The sequence below is a fragment of the Bos grunniens genome, chromosome 17 (genome assembly GCF_055505025.1).
Source record: "Bos grunniens cultivar Pamir isolate PY7600 chromosome 17, Bosgru_T2T1.0, whole genome shotgun sequence".
In the NCBI taxonomy this organism is placed as follows: Eukaryota; Metazoa; Chordata; class Mammalia; order Artiodactyla; family Bovidae; genus Bos; species Bos grunniens.
This window is the reverse complement of record NC_141181.1, coordinates 745,744-759,559: the sequence shown is the minus strand read 5'-3', so window position 1 is coordinate 759,559 and position 13,816 is coordinate 745,744. Positions and strand designations below refer to the sequence as shown.

Here is a 13,816-nt window from a genome sequence, read left to right as displayed (position 1 = left end):
ATATAGTCAAAGCTTTGGTTTTCCCAGCAGTCATGTACAGCTGTCAGAGTTGGACCATAAAGAAGGTTGAATGCGGAAGAATTGATTGCTTTCGAACTGTGGTATTGGAGAAGACTCTTGAGAGTCCCTTGGACTGTAAGGAGATCAAACCAATCAATCCTAAAGGAAAGCAACCCTGAATATTCATTGGAAGGCTGATGCTGAAGCTCAACTTTGGCCACTTGATATCGAGAACTGACTCATTGGAAAAGACTCTGATGTTCGGAAAGATTAAAAGCAGGAGAAGGGGACAACAGAGGATGAGATGGTTGGATGGCATCACTGACTCAATGGACATGATCGGATCAGATCAGTCGCTCAGTCGTGTCCGACTCTTTGCGACCCCATGAATTGCAGCACGCCAGGCCTCCCTGACCAACACCAACTCCCGGACTTCACTCAGACTCACGTCCATCGAGTCAGTGATGCCATCCAGCCATCTCATCCTCTGTCGTCCCCTTCTCCTCCTGCCCCCAATCCCTCCCAGCATTAGAGTCAACTCTTCGCATGAGGTGGCCAAAGTACTGGAGTTTCAGCTTTAGCATCATTCCTTCCAAAGAAATCCCAGGGCTGATCTCCTTCAGAATGGACTGGTTGGATCTCCTTGCGGTCCAAGGGACTCTGAGTTTGAGCTAATTCCAGATGTGGAGGAGTGCTGATAGAGAAAAGCCTGGTGTGCTGCAGTCCAGGGAGTCTCAAAGAGTCAGATACAATTTATCTGCTGAACAACAACATGGAGGGTCTTTGGTATTTCAAGCACACTACTATCCATCATTTCTTTCAAACTCCACAATAACCTTGTAAGTGATACACTTTCATTGTTTTTTTGTTGTTGTTGTTGTTGTTATTCAGTTGTGTCCACTTCTTTGGATCACAGAGAAAGCAAGGGAATTCCAGAAAAACATCTGCTTCACCGTCTACACTAAAACTTTTGACTGTGTGGATCACAACAAACTGGAAAATTCTTGAAAGAGATAGGAGTACCAGTCCACCTTACCTGTCTCCTGAGAAACCTGTATGCGGATTAAGAGGCAATAGTTAGAACTGGACCTGGAACAGACTGGTTCAAAACTGGGAAAGGAGTATAACATGGCTATATATTATCACCCTGCTTATTTAACTTATATGCAGAGTCCATCATGCGAAATGCCAGGCTGGATGAATCACAATCTGGAATCAAGACTGCTGGAAGAAATATCAACAACCTCAGATATGCAGATGATACCACTCTAATGGCAGAAAGTGAAGAGGAACTACAGAGCCTCTTGAGGGTGAAAGAGGACAGTGAAGAAGCTGGTCTGAAACTCAACATTAAAAAAAACTAAGATACAGATACTTATGTTGCCATTTTAGAGAGCACAAAATAAGGGTCAGAGGTTAAGAAATGTGTTTAAAGTTACAATTAGCAACTGACAGATAAGTTAATTGCTCAGTTGTTGGGACTCTTTTGTGACCCCACAGACTGTAGCCTGCCAGGCTCCTTTGTCCATGGAGTTTTCCAGGTAAGAACACTGGAGTGGGTTGCCTTTCCCTTCTCTAGGGGATCTTCCCCACCCAGGGATTGAACCCAGGTCTCCTGCATTGCAGGCAGTTTCTTTACCATTTGAGCCACCAGAAGAGCCAGTAACTGAAAGAAGGGGATGCAAACTCAGAGCCATCTGATTCCTATGCCCATGAGCCCTGCAACACTTACACTGCTTTTTTTCCCTTTAGAATTGTGAAGCCAGAATTAGAATGCCAGAAACTTGATTCAAAGTGTGATTCTACAGTACCATCTAGCCTTCTCTCCGAAATCAGACACAGTCAGCCATATAAACCAGTAGGAGGGAATCTGTTCAACAAACTGAAACAACAGGCAGGCTAATCCATTATATCACTATGTACTATGCTAACTCATCTACAGCTGAGATTATAAATACATGGGCCCTCAGGCTATCTTTAGGGATGGTAATAAAAACCCGGAATCATATACCAGAGTTCATGGGAAGGGAAGTGAAAATATACACATCATTTATCTAAACCCAAATCATCACTGCTTTTAGTTACGAAGGTGCAGAGTCAAGTGGAGCAAGGAGCAGAGTTGCTTTAAAATGTATTTTCATGGAACTAGCCTTGAACTCTGCTCATATCTGGTGGTTCTCCTGGCAGGATAAGACTTCTGACCTCTTTTCTGGACAATAATCAAACAAGCCAGGAACACTTGTATAAGCTTGAAGAGAACAAAACAAGATGTTTCAAACTGGAGAGATAAAGACTGGCATAGAGGGGAGGGGAATAAATTCAAATCCTTTGAAATCAAGAGTTATGAATCTAGTTACTAAACCTTGGCAAACTGTTTTATGGTATAGCTGTAGAGCTTATTAAATATTTAAGGAGAGAAAAGATAAAGAGGTATCTGACATGCTAAGTATTTAGAACTTTGTCACCCTAGGAGATTGTATTTTAAGAAAAGCTTTAAAAATTTTTCGATAAATCGTTAATTGACTAATTCATGGAATATTAGTGTTTGGAAGTGATCAGGAGAGATGACTCTTTTTTTGGTGCCACTGTCTGAAGTACTTAACAGTGCTCCAAGTTCATTAGATCCTCAACATGTTTGTTGACTATGGATGTGCATGGAGCAACAGTAATGCAGAAATTTATTTTCATAAGGTGAGCATAGGCTTTTGCTTTTCCTAATTAGTTATAATTCCACTTACAATGGAAAATTCAACTAAGTTGGTAATAATAAAATAAAGGTGGTTCTATGTTTAAATGCGACTCTATTAACTACACAGAACTTTCATCACAGGTATAATTCTCTCCTCTTATTGACTGTTCTGGCAAGAGCTCAGGTCTACTACCTTCTAAATCCCCAAGGAACAGCCACCATATCCCATCACCCCATGCCATCTCCTCCTCCTGTGTTCAGCACCTCAGGTATCCACCCAACTTCCCTATGTCCATTTCCTCAATTCCTTCAATTTGGTATCAAAACCACAGTTTATTTCTCAGTTGTGTCAGAGTAGATATTTTTCCTTTGGCTTCCTTTTGATTCAGTGCTATTTCTTTTACTTTTATCTTGTGTCCTGCCCATATTAGGGACAGAACACTATGAAAACTTTAAGTTTTACCAATCCTTGGGAGATGTTCTCCTTGATAATTAAGGTAGTTTTTTCTTGGAGAACAGTTTTCAGTGACTTTAGTTCAGTGACTTAACTGACTTGCCTTGTAGGTTTCTTTGACAACAAATTTTAAATACTGATTTATGAAGTAGAAAATGCAAATTTTATAAAAGAATACAAGAAGTGAACAGGCAACTTTCTTAATAACAAACTAGATAAAAATCAAGGACAACGTGAAACAAATAATATACAAATTTTTATTCAAAGTTAATTCAATAAAGACATATTTTGGTCATTTTGAAGGTGAGATTAATTGAAGATCTCAGAAAAACTATCTGATCAATGCATATGGCTACTCACAGAAAGTTCTCTCTTCTGTTAATAGCAGCTAAATTTATACACACACAGAAAAAATTCTTAAGAGCATGCAAATTCAGTTGAATTCCATACATTCATTATATTCATCAAAAACCTGCAATAATGTTCATGCCAAAGTGTTAAGAAAAAAAATTTGAAATTCACACCAAAACATGACCAATATTAAACCAAAGAAAATAATAAATAAGCATAATTTATATTTTATTTTAAAAAGTTTGGCATCACACAAGTATTCAAGAGTGTTACACCATGTTCATTCCTCAGAAGTGGCATTTTAAAGTGTTAAGCATTGTTAAATATCAAAAAATACAACTCTGTTTTACAATGTAGTACTGGCATAATTCAAAGTACTGTGCCAATTATAAATAGTATAATCAAGTTTCAAACATCTTTTCAAACATATTTAAAGGAAAGCATATAGACACACATTTATATGCATACAATTTATTATACTCATGTAATCAAACATATTTTATAAAAGCAAATGGTTTTATCCCTCAACTAGTTTATATACTTACACAGAGTTTAATACCTGTTCAAAGATTTTCAGTTCCTGTGCATACAGATTTTCAGAAGAAGGAATAAAGATAAAATTTAATTTTACAAGAACACATATTACTTTATCCCCCTTCACAAAATAATCCATAGTTATTCAAGGTTGATAACTACTCTTTGTGAAAGCAACCGTTGTCCAAAGACTACAGAATAATACTGCAATCCAAGTTTCTTATTAAAATTCAGTCAGCTGCTGCTCACTGCAGAAAAAGCCTACACGGTGCATCTACCAAAAATAATCTTCAGTATCTGAGGCCTAGAGAGGCAGATGATCTTATCCTCTGCAGAGACTTAACGTGCAGCTACAAGTGGAGAAGTGCTAGACTCTCAGTAACTTCAGAAGTACTTGTTGAAGTCTGCTTCTCATGTGTAAATGCGCCGAAAATGTCCTTTGGGCTCATAATGGTTTATCAATAACTGTGACCCCTGAACAAAGAAACAAAAAAATAAATAAAACTGAAGTCACAGGAAGCATTCTCTGAGAATATCTTGAATTTTTTTATGTTATAACTTAAGTGACAAGGACTGAACAGATCATGATGTTTCAAAATCTCTAAGAAACTTTAATATTACTATCATTTTAATCTAAATGACAATGAAATCTTTGTTTAAAAATTATGTACCAAAACTATGTCAGACTATTTAATCCAGAACTCATCTTTTGCTCTTCACAGTTATATAATGAAGGGAAAACAATTTTACTCAAGAAATACTAAGATCCACCTAATACTAAAAGGGACACAAAGAAATTTGTGAGAGTGATGAATATTCATTATCTTGATTGTGGTGATGGTTTCATACATATGTCAAAACTAATAAAATTGTACACTTTAAATATAAGCTGTTTATTCTATATCAGTTATATCTCACTAAAGCTGTTTTAAAAAATTTTACATAATTTTGATGAATGCTATCCTGGAAGCTTACTGTATATAGTTCTATTACATGTTGTTTTGGATGATACATAAATAACAGTGATGGTTAATTAGTATAAATTTCTTTTTTCTCCAGTAGTAAATCAGTATTAGAATGTTACTGAAACATTCTAATATTTAAGGCAATATAAATATAGATACCAGAAAATTCATATGCAATAGTTTTAAAGGCTCATATTATAAGAGTATTACCATTTTTCTTATGAAGAGAATGGACCAAAATGATTATTTTACAATTCAATCAGTGCTGTGCTTAAAAAAAATTACTCTGTAGCCTCACCATAATACCATCACATGGAGCCCTGCAAAGGGAGATTTCTTTTAGCATGCGTGACGAGTTGCTCAGTCACGTCTTGACCCTTTGAGACCTTTAGACTCAGCCGATTAGGCTCCTCTGTCCATGGGATTTTTCAGACAATAATACTGAAGTGGGTTGCCATTTCCTCCTCCAGGGGGATTTTCCCAACCCAGGGATCGAAACTGTTTCCTGCATTGCAGGCAGATTGTTTACCCAGTGAGCTATCGGGGAAGCTCCCATATCTTTTAGATATCTGAGTAATTAAAGCCTTGCTACATAGTTAATTCCCTTCTACAATGGAAATATTTGTAATTTTGAATACAAATGACCGCTGCTGCTACTGCTGCTAAGTCGCTTCAGTTGTGTCCGACTTTGTGCAACCCCATAGACAGCAGCCCACCAGGCTCTGCCGTCCCTGGGATTCTCCAGGCAAGAACACTGGAGTGGGTTGCCATTTCCTTCTCCATTGTGTGAAAGTGAAAAGTGAAAGTGAAGTCACTCAGTTGTGTCCGACTCGTAGCGACCCCATGGACTGCAGCCCACCAGACTCCTCCATCCATGGGATTTTCTAGGCAAGAGTACTGGAGTGGCTTGCCATTGCCTTTTCCGAATACAAATGACTACACGATGACAAAAGAATACTAGTACCTTATTTTAGAAAATACATATCTGACATTAATTATTTTGAGAATAAGAAGTAAGATATACTTTGAGAAAAGACTTTCTTCTTATATGAGAAAACCATTCTTAATGGAAAAATCATAATGATTTTGTATTATAATAGAAGACTGTAAGAAAACTGAACAATCATTACCTGCATAACTTCTCCCTGTGCTCATACAAGATGATACAACTGTCCATTTATCAGTTGTTGGGTTATAATATTCTACTGATGCCAAGTTACAGGAACCATCATCCCCTCCAACTACGTATAACAGACCATTAACTGCACAAACTCCTTTAAAAAAATTAAACAGAGAGAAAACAATTATTTAAAAAATTCGGATGACTATAAATGGCTCTGAACGTGTCTGGTCAAGTGATCCAGATATACTTACTTCTGTGTAAAAGGCAGGAAAAGAAGATGGGGGAAGCTGAAAAGAATTCCTTTATGCAAGGAATTTCTCTAATATCAACTGTAAGCTTCTATTCAAGTTACTTATACAGCAGTTGCTCTATATATGCATTATTTCACTTAATCTTCACAATAACCTTTATAGGCCAGAAACTATTTTATTTCCCACTTTATTAAAAACAGTAGAAAATTTAAAAGTCAAAGAAGTTTAGTAATTCTCCCAAAGTCAGCTTCTAAGGAAATCTTAAGGAAAAAGAGAAAATAATAAATATATATATTCGTAGAAGGTAAAAATGATTCTGAATTTTATTATACTGACTAGCTAATTATTTTATCTTCTTTAAAGGGAGAACAGTATTATTTATTTATTATGAGAATACTATGTTTTTTTCTTTTTTGGAAAAATTCAAAACCCCTAGAAAAGTACAAAGAAGAAAAGACCACCACTAATCTTATACCACTTGGAATCCCGATCACTGAAATTTTGGCTCTTTTCTATGCATATATTCTCAGACTCTTTTTTAACCCCAAAGTAGCTCATGCTACATAAGCTACTTTTTACACACTCACACCAAACAATATATACCTGGATATTTCCTCAAGTTAATAAATACAGATTTATATTATTTTTAACGGCTGCACGGTATTCCATGTATGCTGCTGCTGCTGCTGCTAAATCACTTCAGTCGTGGCCAACTCTGTGTGACGCCATAGACGGCAGTCCACCAGGCTACCCCGTCCCTGGGATTCTCCAGGCAAGAACACTGGAGTGGGTTGCCATTTCCTTCTCTAATGCATGAAAGTGAAAAGTGAAAGTGAAGTCGCTCAGTCGTGTCCGACTCTTCGCAACCCCATGGACTGCAGTCTACCAGGCTCCTCCATCCGTGGGATTTTCCAGGCAAGAGCACTGGAGTGGGGGGCCATTGCCTTCTCTGATTCCATGTATGATACTACCATAATTCATTTGTCTTTTATTTTCAGCTTTCTTGCTCTTGTTGCAAATAAATTTCCTAATCCAGGAAGCACAAGCACATATGCTTTTGTAACTTCACATGTGCTGGGGCCCAGATTTGTGGGGTTTTACTAGTTTTGGACTATCCATAGCTGAAAGAGCTTTAGTACTTCACCTAGTACCACTGACTGGATGAAGTACAAGAGGTCAAGTGAATTATATATTTTGTTCTGCTGAGTGAGTTCTTGGAGTCCCACATACTTATCTTCCTTAGTGATCCCATTTAAAGTAAAGAGAAATAAGAAGAGCATTTCTGGGGTGATGGAGGGTGCATCTTGCAACATCAATCAATGGTACACAGTGATTCTGAGAATCATCAGGATTATTTTGGATTATAGGACCTGGCATGAAGACAATGGCGTTTTTAAGAAGATGAGCATTTCCCCAAAAGACTATCTAGCTATCCTGAATCTATTTTCCTATTTTCTATTTCTATTTCCCTTCCATGGATTTTCTTTTTAAGATAGTACTTCCCTGGTCTTGAAGACCTCAGGTTTCTTAAAATTGCTGTCGTCGTTGTTTTAGCTTTTCCATTCTCTAGAAACCCTGAACTGTATTAAATTGTGGTTGCCTTCTTTAGGCTTCCCCTCCGGATTCAGATAAACAACCAGCTTTTTAATCTGGTATAAGTATTTACTTAACTAGACTAAAGTCCCTGAAAACTGGACTCCAAAATATGATACAGGCAGACATTCAAAAATGTCTGTGGTACAAAAGAATGAATTCAAGTATCACATAGAGTTCTTTTTCTAACTTAGTATTTATGGTCATCACCAAAAGGTAAGCTCTGATGGAAGGATGACATTAAACCGCATGCCCCACATCATGCTTGGCATTTACTGCCTCTGATCATTGTGAGTTTCTGCCTTTACAGGGCAAATCTATTAGGAACTCAGATCTGTAGAAGAACAACAGAAATACACAGTGATATCAGTAAAACTCTGAATACAATTCAATACAAATTTCATAATCTTAAATTAGATACCTGCATTTCTTCTGCACATGTTCATATCTGCAACCTGTCTCCATGTGTTGGTGGCAGGATCATACACTTCAACACTTTTTCGTACTAAAGGGCCATCATGACCCCCTACAGCATACAATAAGTTGTTTAATACACCAACACCTATAAAACACACAAAACCAACCTATAGTAGTAGAGTAAAAGGGTCGGGAAATTTGTAACATTTTAGGGTTTATTCAAATGACTTGTAAATAAAATTTCTGAAATTATTCATATTAAAAATCAAGATTAAAGCATTCAACCTAGAAAACAGAAATGAAAATAATTACAAATGAGAATCTTAGTAAGAACTATTGTTATGGTCAAATACAATAAAAATAATGTCTAGGTGAAAACAGAGGGAAGTCCTTTACAACAAAATCCTTTTGAAAACAACTTTCATGACAAAAGGAAATGAGTATTAAGAGTATTAAATCTGTAAGAAATGGATATGAAGGGAGTTGATTATTAAGCAAGTTCTCCAATAAGCACTAAAAACAAAAACCTAAAAGTAATGCCAAACAATATGAATAATTAAATGAAACTGAATAAGCCTTTAATATAGCACATGAGAAATTTTACAAAGTGAATTTAAGTGCATCTACCTACCACTCCACCTGTATAATGCAAAAGACATTTTAACAGTGTCACTAGAATCAGTATACACTTTCTGATAATATAAAGAGATGTCATTATTTCACTTGTTTAATTCTTTTCCATCATTTTTGTGTTTCAATTGCTGAATGAGGTTCCTATTCACCTGCTCCACTCCGTCTAGTGCTCATTTCCGCTATATAGGTCCACTCATTTGCCGTGGCACTGTAGCATTCTACTGTGCTGAGACACTGACGTGAAGCTCCATCATAACCCCCAACAGCATAGAGCAGACCTAAACATGGAATCACAAAGAAAGTCAAATTCATAAACAGCTATTTTTCCAAGTCATGAAATGTTGAATTTTCCTCCATGGTAGCAGAGTTGACCTTTAAAGTATTACTGATTTTTATGAACTATTTAAAATCTTGCCTAATGGTGATAGGTGGAGTTACCAAATCACATTATAAAGATCTGTAGAATATACATGATATTAATTTAACACTTTCATCAATAATCTGACAGAAAAGAAAGTACATTTATTATATCTATGGATAACACTAACTGCTAAGTGAACAATATCCTAGAAAACCAAATTAAATAGCAAAGTTATCTTGTATGTGTGCGTGTGTGCTCAGTTGTGTCTGACTCTTACAACCTCATGGACTGTAGCCCGTCAAGCTCCTCTGTCCATGGGATTTCCCAGGCAAGAATACTGGAGTGGGTTGCCATTTTAAAAAAGTAATATTAGGAGTCAGTACAGTATACAATGAAATTATTATTTGCTAATAAAAAGAAATGAGGTATTGGTAAATGCTACAGCACGAATAAATCCTGAACATTATGCCAAGTCAAAGAAGCCAGCTGCAAAAGGACAACATACTCTATAATTTCATTAATATGAAAATGTCCATAAGTGGAAAATTTATACAGAGGCAGGAATGTAGGGTAGTGTTTGCCAAGGGCTGGGAGGATATGGATGATAACTGAGGGCAATAGGGTTGCTTTGGGGGTAATAAAAATGTTCTAAAATGAACTGTTATGACAGATGCACACCAAATTGTACACTTTACTGAGTGAAATGTATTGTATGTGAATTAAAATACAATACATCTGGTTTAAAAAAAAAGTCAGTGCAGAGAATTATACCCACCATGGAGAGGTAGGTGGGAAGCCACAAATCTGCCCAACAAGTAAAAAAAAACTCATACTTACAGCGCTAATTCTTTGGGGGAACAAAGTAGCATATACACAAATAACTGTGGCAACCCATCACTTAAAAGTTAAACAGCCCTTCTCTAGATGTAAAACTTCATATTCATGCCATCTGGTTTGCTTCCCAAATGATTATACTAAGATCAGTTAATAATTTTACATACGTTATACAAAGAGATGAGAAAAAGAGGGAGGGAGGACAGAGAGAGGCCAGGGGGCAGGCAAAAAAGGACGACTAACATTTCATAATAACCACTGTATGTTTCCCTTTTAAAATCATTTGCTTGCCCATTTAGAAAACTGGGGTCTGGGTTATTGGAAGAAACACTCTTAACCACCAGAAGGTTGCCCGCACCTCCAACAACACCGACACCCACACTGCTCCTCCTGGTGTTCATGGGAGCCACGTGGAACCACTCGTTGGACTTGATGTTGTATGCTTCCACAGAGGACAGCCCTGTAATGAACAAAGCACAATGTGCTTCATCTCCTCCTCAGGTTCCTTATATATACATTAGGGAAATACTTCAGTTGCATTAAAATGGGCTAACATCCAATTATATGATGAAGAGAATTAATTTCTTTTCTAGAGAACACCTACACAAGCGACTGACATTCACTGGCTTTTTAAACTTGAGAAGATGACTGATACTGAAGCATGAGAAAAACATATACTCAGCACTCTTAACATCATTTAAAGGAATTCTGGATGGAAATTTTAAACTTATGGTTATAATACCTAGTAAAACACTCAACTCACTCCTAACTATGCCAGGCCTTGTTCCATAAATATGATTGCTATGTTAATTTCTAACAGTAATTTAGAAAAGATGAAAGAAAATTGCCTGTACTCCCGTCAAAGCCTCCCACCGCATATAACAGTCCATTCAACACAGCAGCCCCCAGAGTGCTTCTCCGGTCTCGCATGTTAGCAACGCTGGTCCACTGATCTTTCACAGGGTCATAAGAATCCACAGTGCGGACCCTCAAGGAACCATTAAAGCCACCAACAGCAAAAACGAGGCCGGCCATGTAAACCATCCCTGCAAAAGAAAAAAAGCAGTTAATAGTGAGTGTGCAACTCAACTGCTGCTGCTGCTGGTGCTAAGTCACTTCAGTCGTGTTTGACTCTGTGCGACCCCATAGACGGCAGCCCACCAGGCTCCCCCATCCCTGGGATTCTCCAGGCAAGAACACTGCCACCACCTAAAGACTGCATTCCAAACAGTCTAAAACTGTTGTCAGATTTTAAGTTCCCCTAAGGAGAAGCTTGACTGAATAGGTCCTAAGAAACACTATTCATTAGTGAGAATACAGAACAATAACTAGATTGTGCTCCTTTCTGCTATGAAAAAATGCAACGGCATGGGGTGAGGTATTACTTTGACTCCTGACTTTTTCAAAGATATACACAGACTTAAACAATGGGCAAGAATTTTCCAACCAACTGAACATGTTTATATTTAATTTGCATAATGTGCTTCTAGTTTATCATGTTAGTGGGCTAAATCTGGGGTTAGCAAATTATAGCCAGTAGGCTATTTCAGTAGAAGCTCACTGAGCTGAGAATGATTTTTACATTTTTAAATGGTTGAAAAGCAGTCAAGAAGAAAAGAATATTTCATGATACACAAAAAGTTACATAAAATTAAAATTTTAGTATCCATAAATAAAGTTTTATTGGAACACAGCTCCAGACATTCATCATGCTGCTTTCAACTATGGTGGCACTTGATTAGTTGTGACAAAGATTATATAACCCACAAAGCCACAAATATCTGCTCTCTGGTCCTTTAAGAAAAAGTTTGCTAGCCCCTGGGCTAGTGAGGTGCTAGGGGGTCCCTAGGTGGAGAAACTAAATTGCAGACTCTGGATTTCACCACTTCTTCACCTTCCCAAACTTTTTCATGCTGCTGTCCTGTTCTGAGAAGCTCCTCTTCAAGTTGGAAATCCCAATGAAAGTTACATATTTTCTATGAGGCCTTCCCCAAACCACTAATCCTGAAGGGATTATCACTAACTCCTGAACCACCAGAGCAAATAACATCTATTTCAAGGTTAATAAATCTTACACACTTTGCAGTATCATTGTAAAACATTCTTCAAAATATCTGATCAAGTGCTCTTCAAAAGGGCATGAAAATACAGACTATGGAACTGTCACAAGTCAGAAGAGATTAAGAAAACATGACAACTAAATGAAATATTACAAGGATCAAAATGGCAAAGCAGGAGGAAATGGAGCTCATCTCATCCACAAATGCATCAAACATGCATCTACATGTGGAACAACTCTCACAGAAAACTGACTGGAAACTGGCAAGAGATCTCTTTTACAACCAAAGCTGCAAGGAAGGTTTCCATGTAACCAAGGAGGATGGGGGGTAAAAAGGCATTCAGAACAGGCCTAGCACACCTGAGAGGGAGCTGTAAAGAAGGAAAGGTTCACATGGGCAGGACCTCGTCCTAGGGAGCCCCCCTTGCTTGCTGCAAGGTCTGCTAGGACAAAGAGAGGGGCTGGAGGTGTTACAGATGTGGGTTCCTGGACTCTCTAAGCAACAGAAATTGATAAGAGGCCAGATCAGGAATTCAGGCAGGCCTGAATATGTGGGATATGTGCTTAGCAAAAGGGAGCAAAAACAAATAACAGGTTTCCTTGCTCACTCCCTGAAGAGAGGAGAGCTGATTTCTTAAATGGTGTGAAGGTGAGAGAGGATTGGTGGGCTGCACAGGGCATGTGACTTAGATGGTCTGCCCACCCCTTGGTAGTGTTGTGTGCAGGACCCTGCTTTTGCTCCCAGCATGTCAGACGTGGCAGTTGTGTTTTAGCCTTGTTCATAAGTGCCCTGACTATGCATGTGTGAAGTGGGCTTTCCTCATAGCTCAGTCAGTAAAGAATCTGCCTGCAATGCAGGAGACCTGGGTTCTATTCCTGGGTCAGGAACATCCCCTGGAGAAGAAAATGGCAACCCACTTCAATATTCTTTCCTGGAGAATGCTATGGACAGAGGAGCCTGTTAGGCTTCAGTCCATGGGGTCGCAAGAGTTGGACATGACTTAGCAACTAAACTACCACCAGAGTTTCTTTATATTCTGTTGCTAAGGGTGTTTCCAGATATAAGGACTACAGAAAAGGATGCCATGTCCCAGGTCCCAGTCTGTCTCAAAGTGGCCTGGTCTTTGCTCTTGAGGAGTGTATGGGTGCTGGTTTACTAGCAATCAGAGCAGAGACACCCTGGAGCTGATCACTGCAACCTCACCATGCTTCCCTGTCTAAATTAAAATGCACAATGGGTGGGGATGCTAGTACGCACAGCAGCTAGATGCTGAATCTTGGGCAGATGGGCCCAGGTTGAGGACTCAGTCTATCTGCACGGAAACAGCTTAGAGGGCCTTGTGTATGGCCTTATTGAATCTCAGAGCCCATTGTCAGTACTCACACCGTGAGGGCAGGTCCAGCCCCAGCGGATACTCTTGGTGTATACACTAGGTGACACCACAGAAACACATGAAACAGAAACAGTCCCTGGGGAGGAGTACACAGGGGTTCCTTTTCTGGATGGAGCACTCTGGTTCTGCCCATCTGACACTGAAGCTTGGAGCCAGAT

The 13,816-nt window shown here is 38.4% G+C and overlaps 1 protein-coding gene across 7 annotated transcripts in view; it reads right to left on the bottom strand.

Moving 5' to 3' along the window:
• Positions 1-3,386: 3,386 nt before the first annotated feature.
• The window catches only part of KLHL2 (kelch like family member 2), a 173,592-nt gene continuing 163,162 nt past the window's right edge, over positions 3,387-13,816 (bottom strand). For all 7 annotated transcript variants that reach the window (XR_015144095.1, XM_086346171.1, XM_086346172.1 and 4 more), the window contains 6 exons: positions 11,054-11,251; positions 10,564-10,665; positions 9,160-9,288; positions 8,382-8,522; positions 6,124-6,267; positions 3,387-4,502 (listed from right to left, as the gene is read on the bottom strand). Coding sequence is in view for 6 of the 7 variants with exons in the window: in XM_086346171.1 (XP_086202297.1) it covers positions 4,474-4,502; positions 6,124-6,267; positions 8,382-8,522; positions 9,160-9,288; positions 10,564-10,665; positions 11,054-11,251 (743 nt within the window). In the remaining variant the exon portion in view is untranslated. The remainder of the gene's footprint in view (positions 4,503-6,123; positions 6,268-8,381; positions 8,523-9,159; positions 9,289-10,563; positions 10,666-11,053; positions 11,252-13,816) is intronic.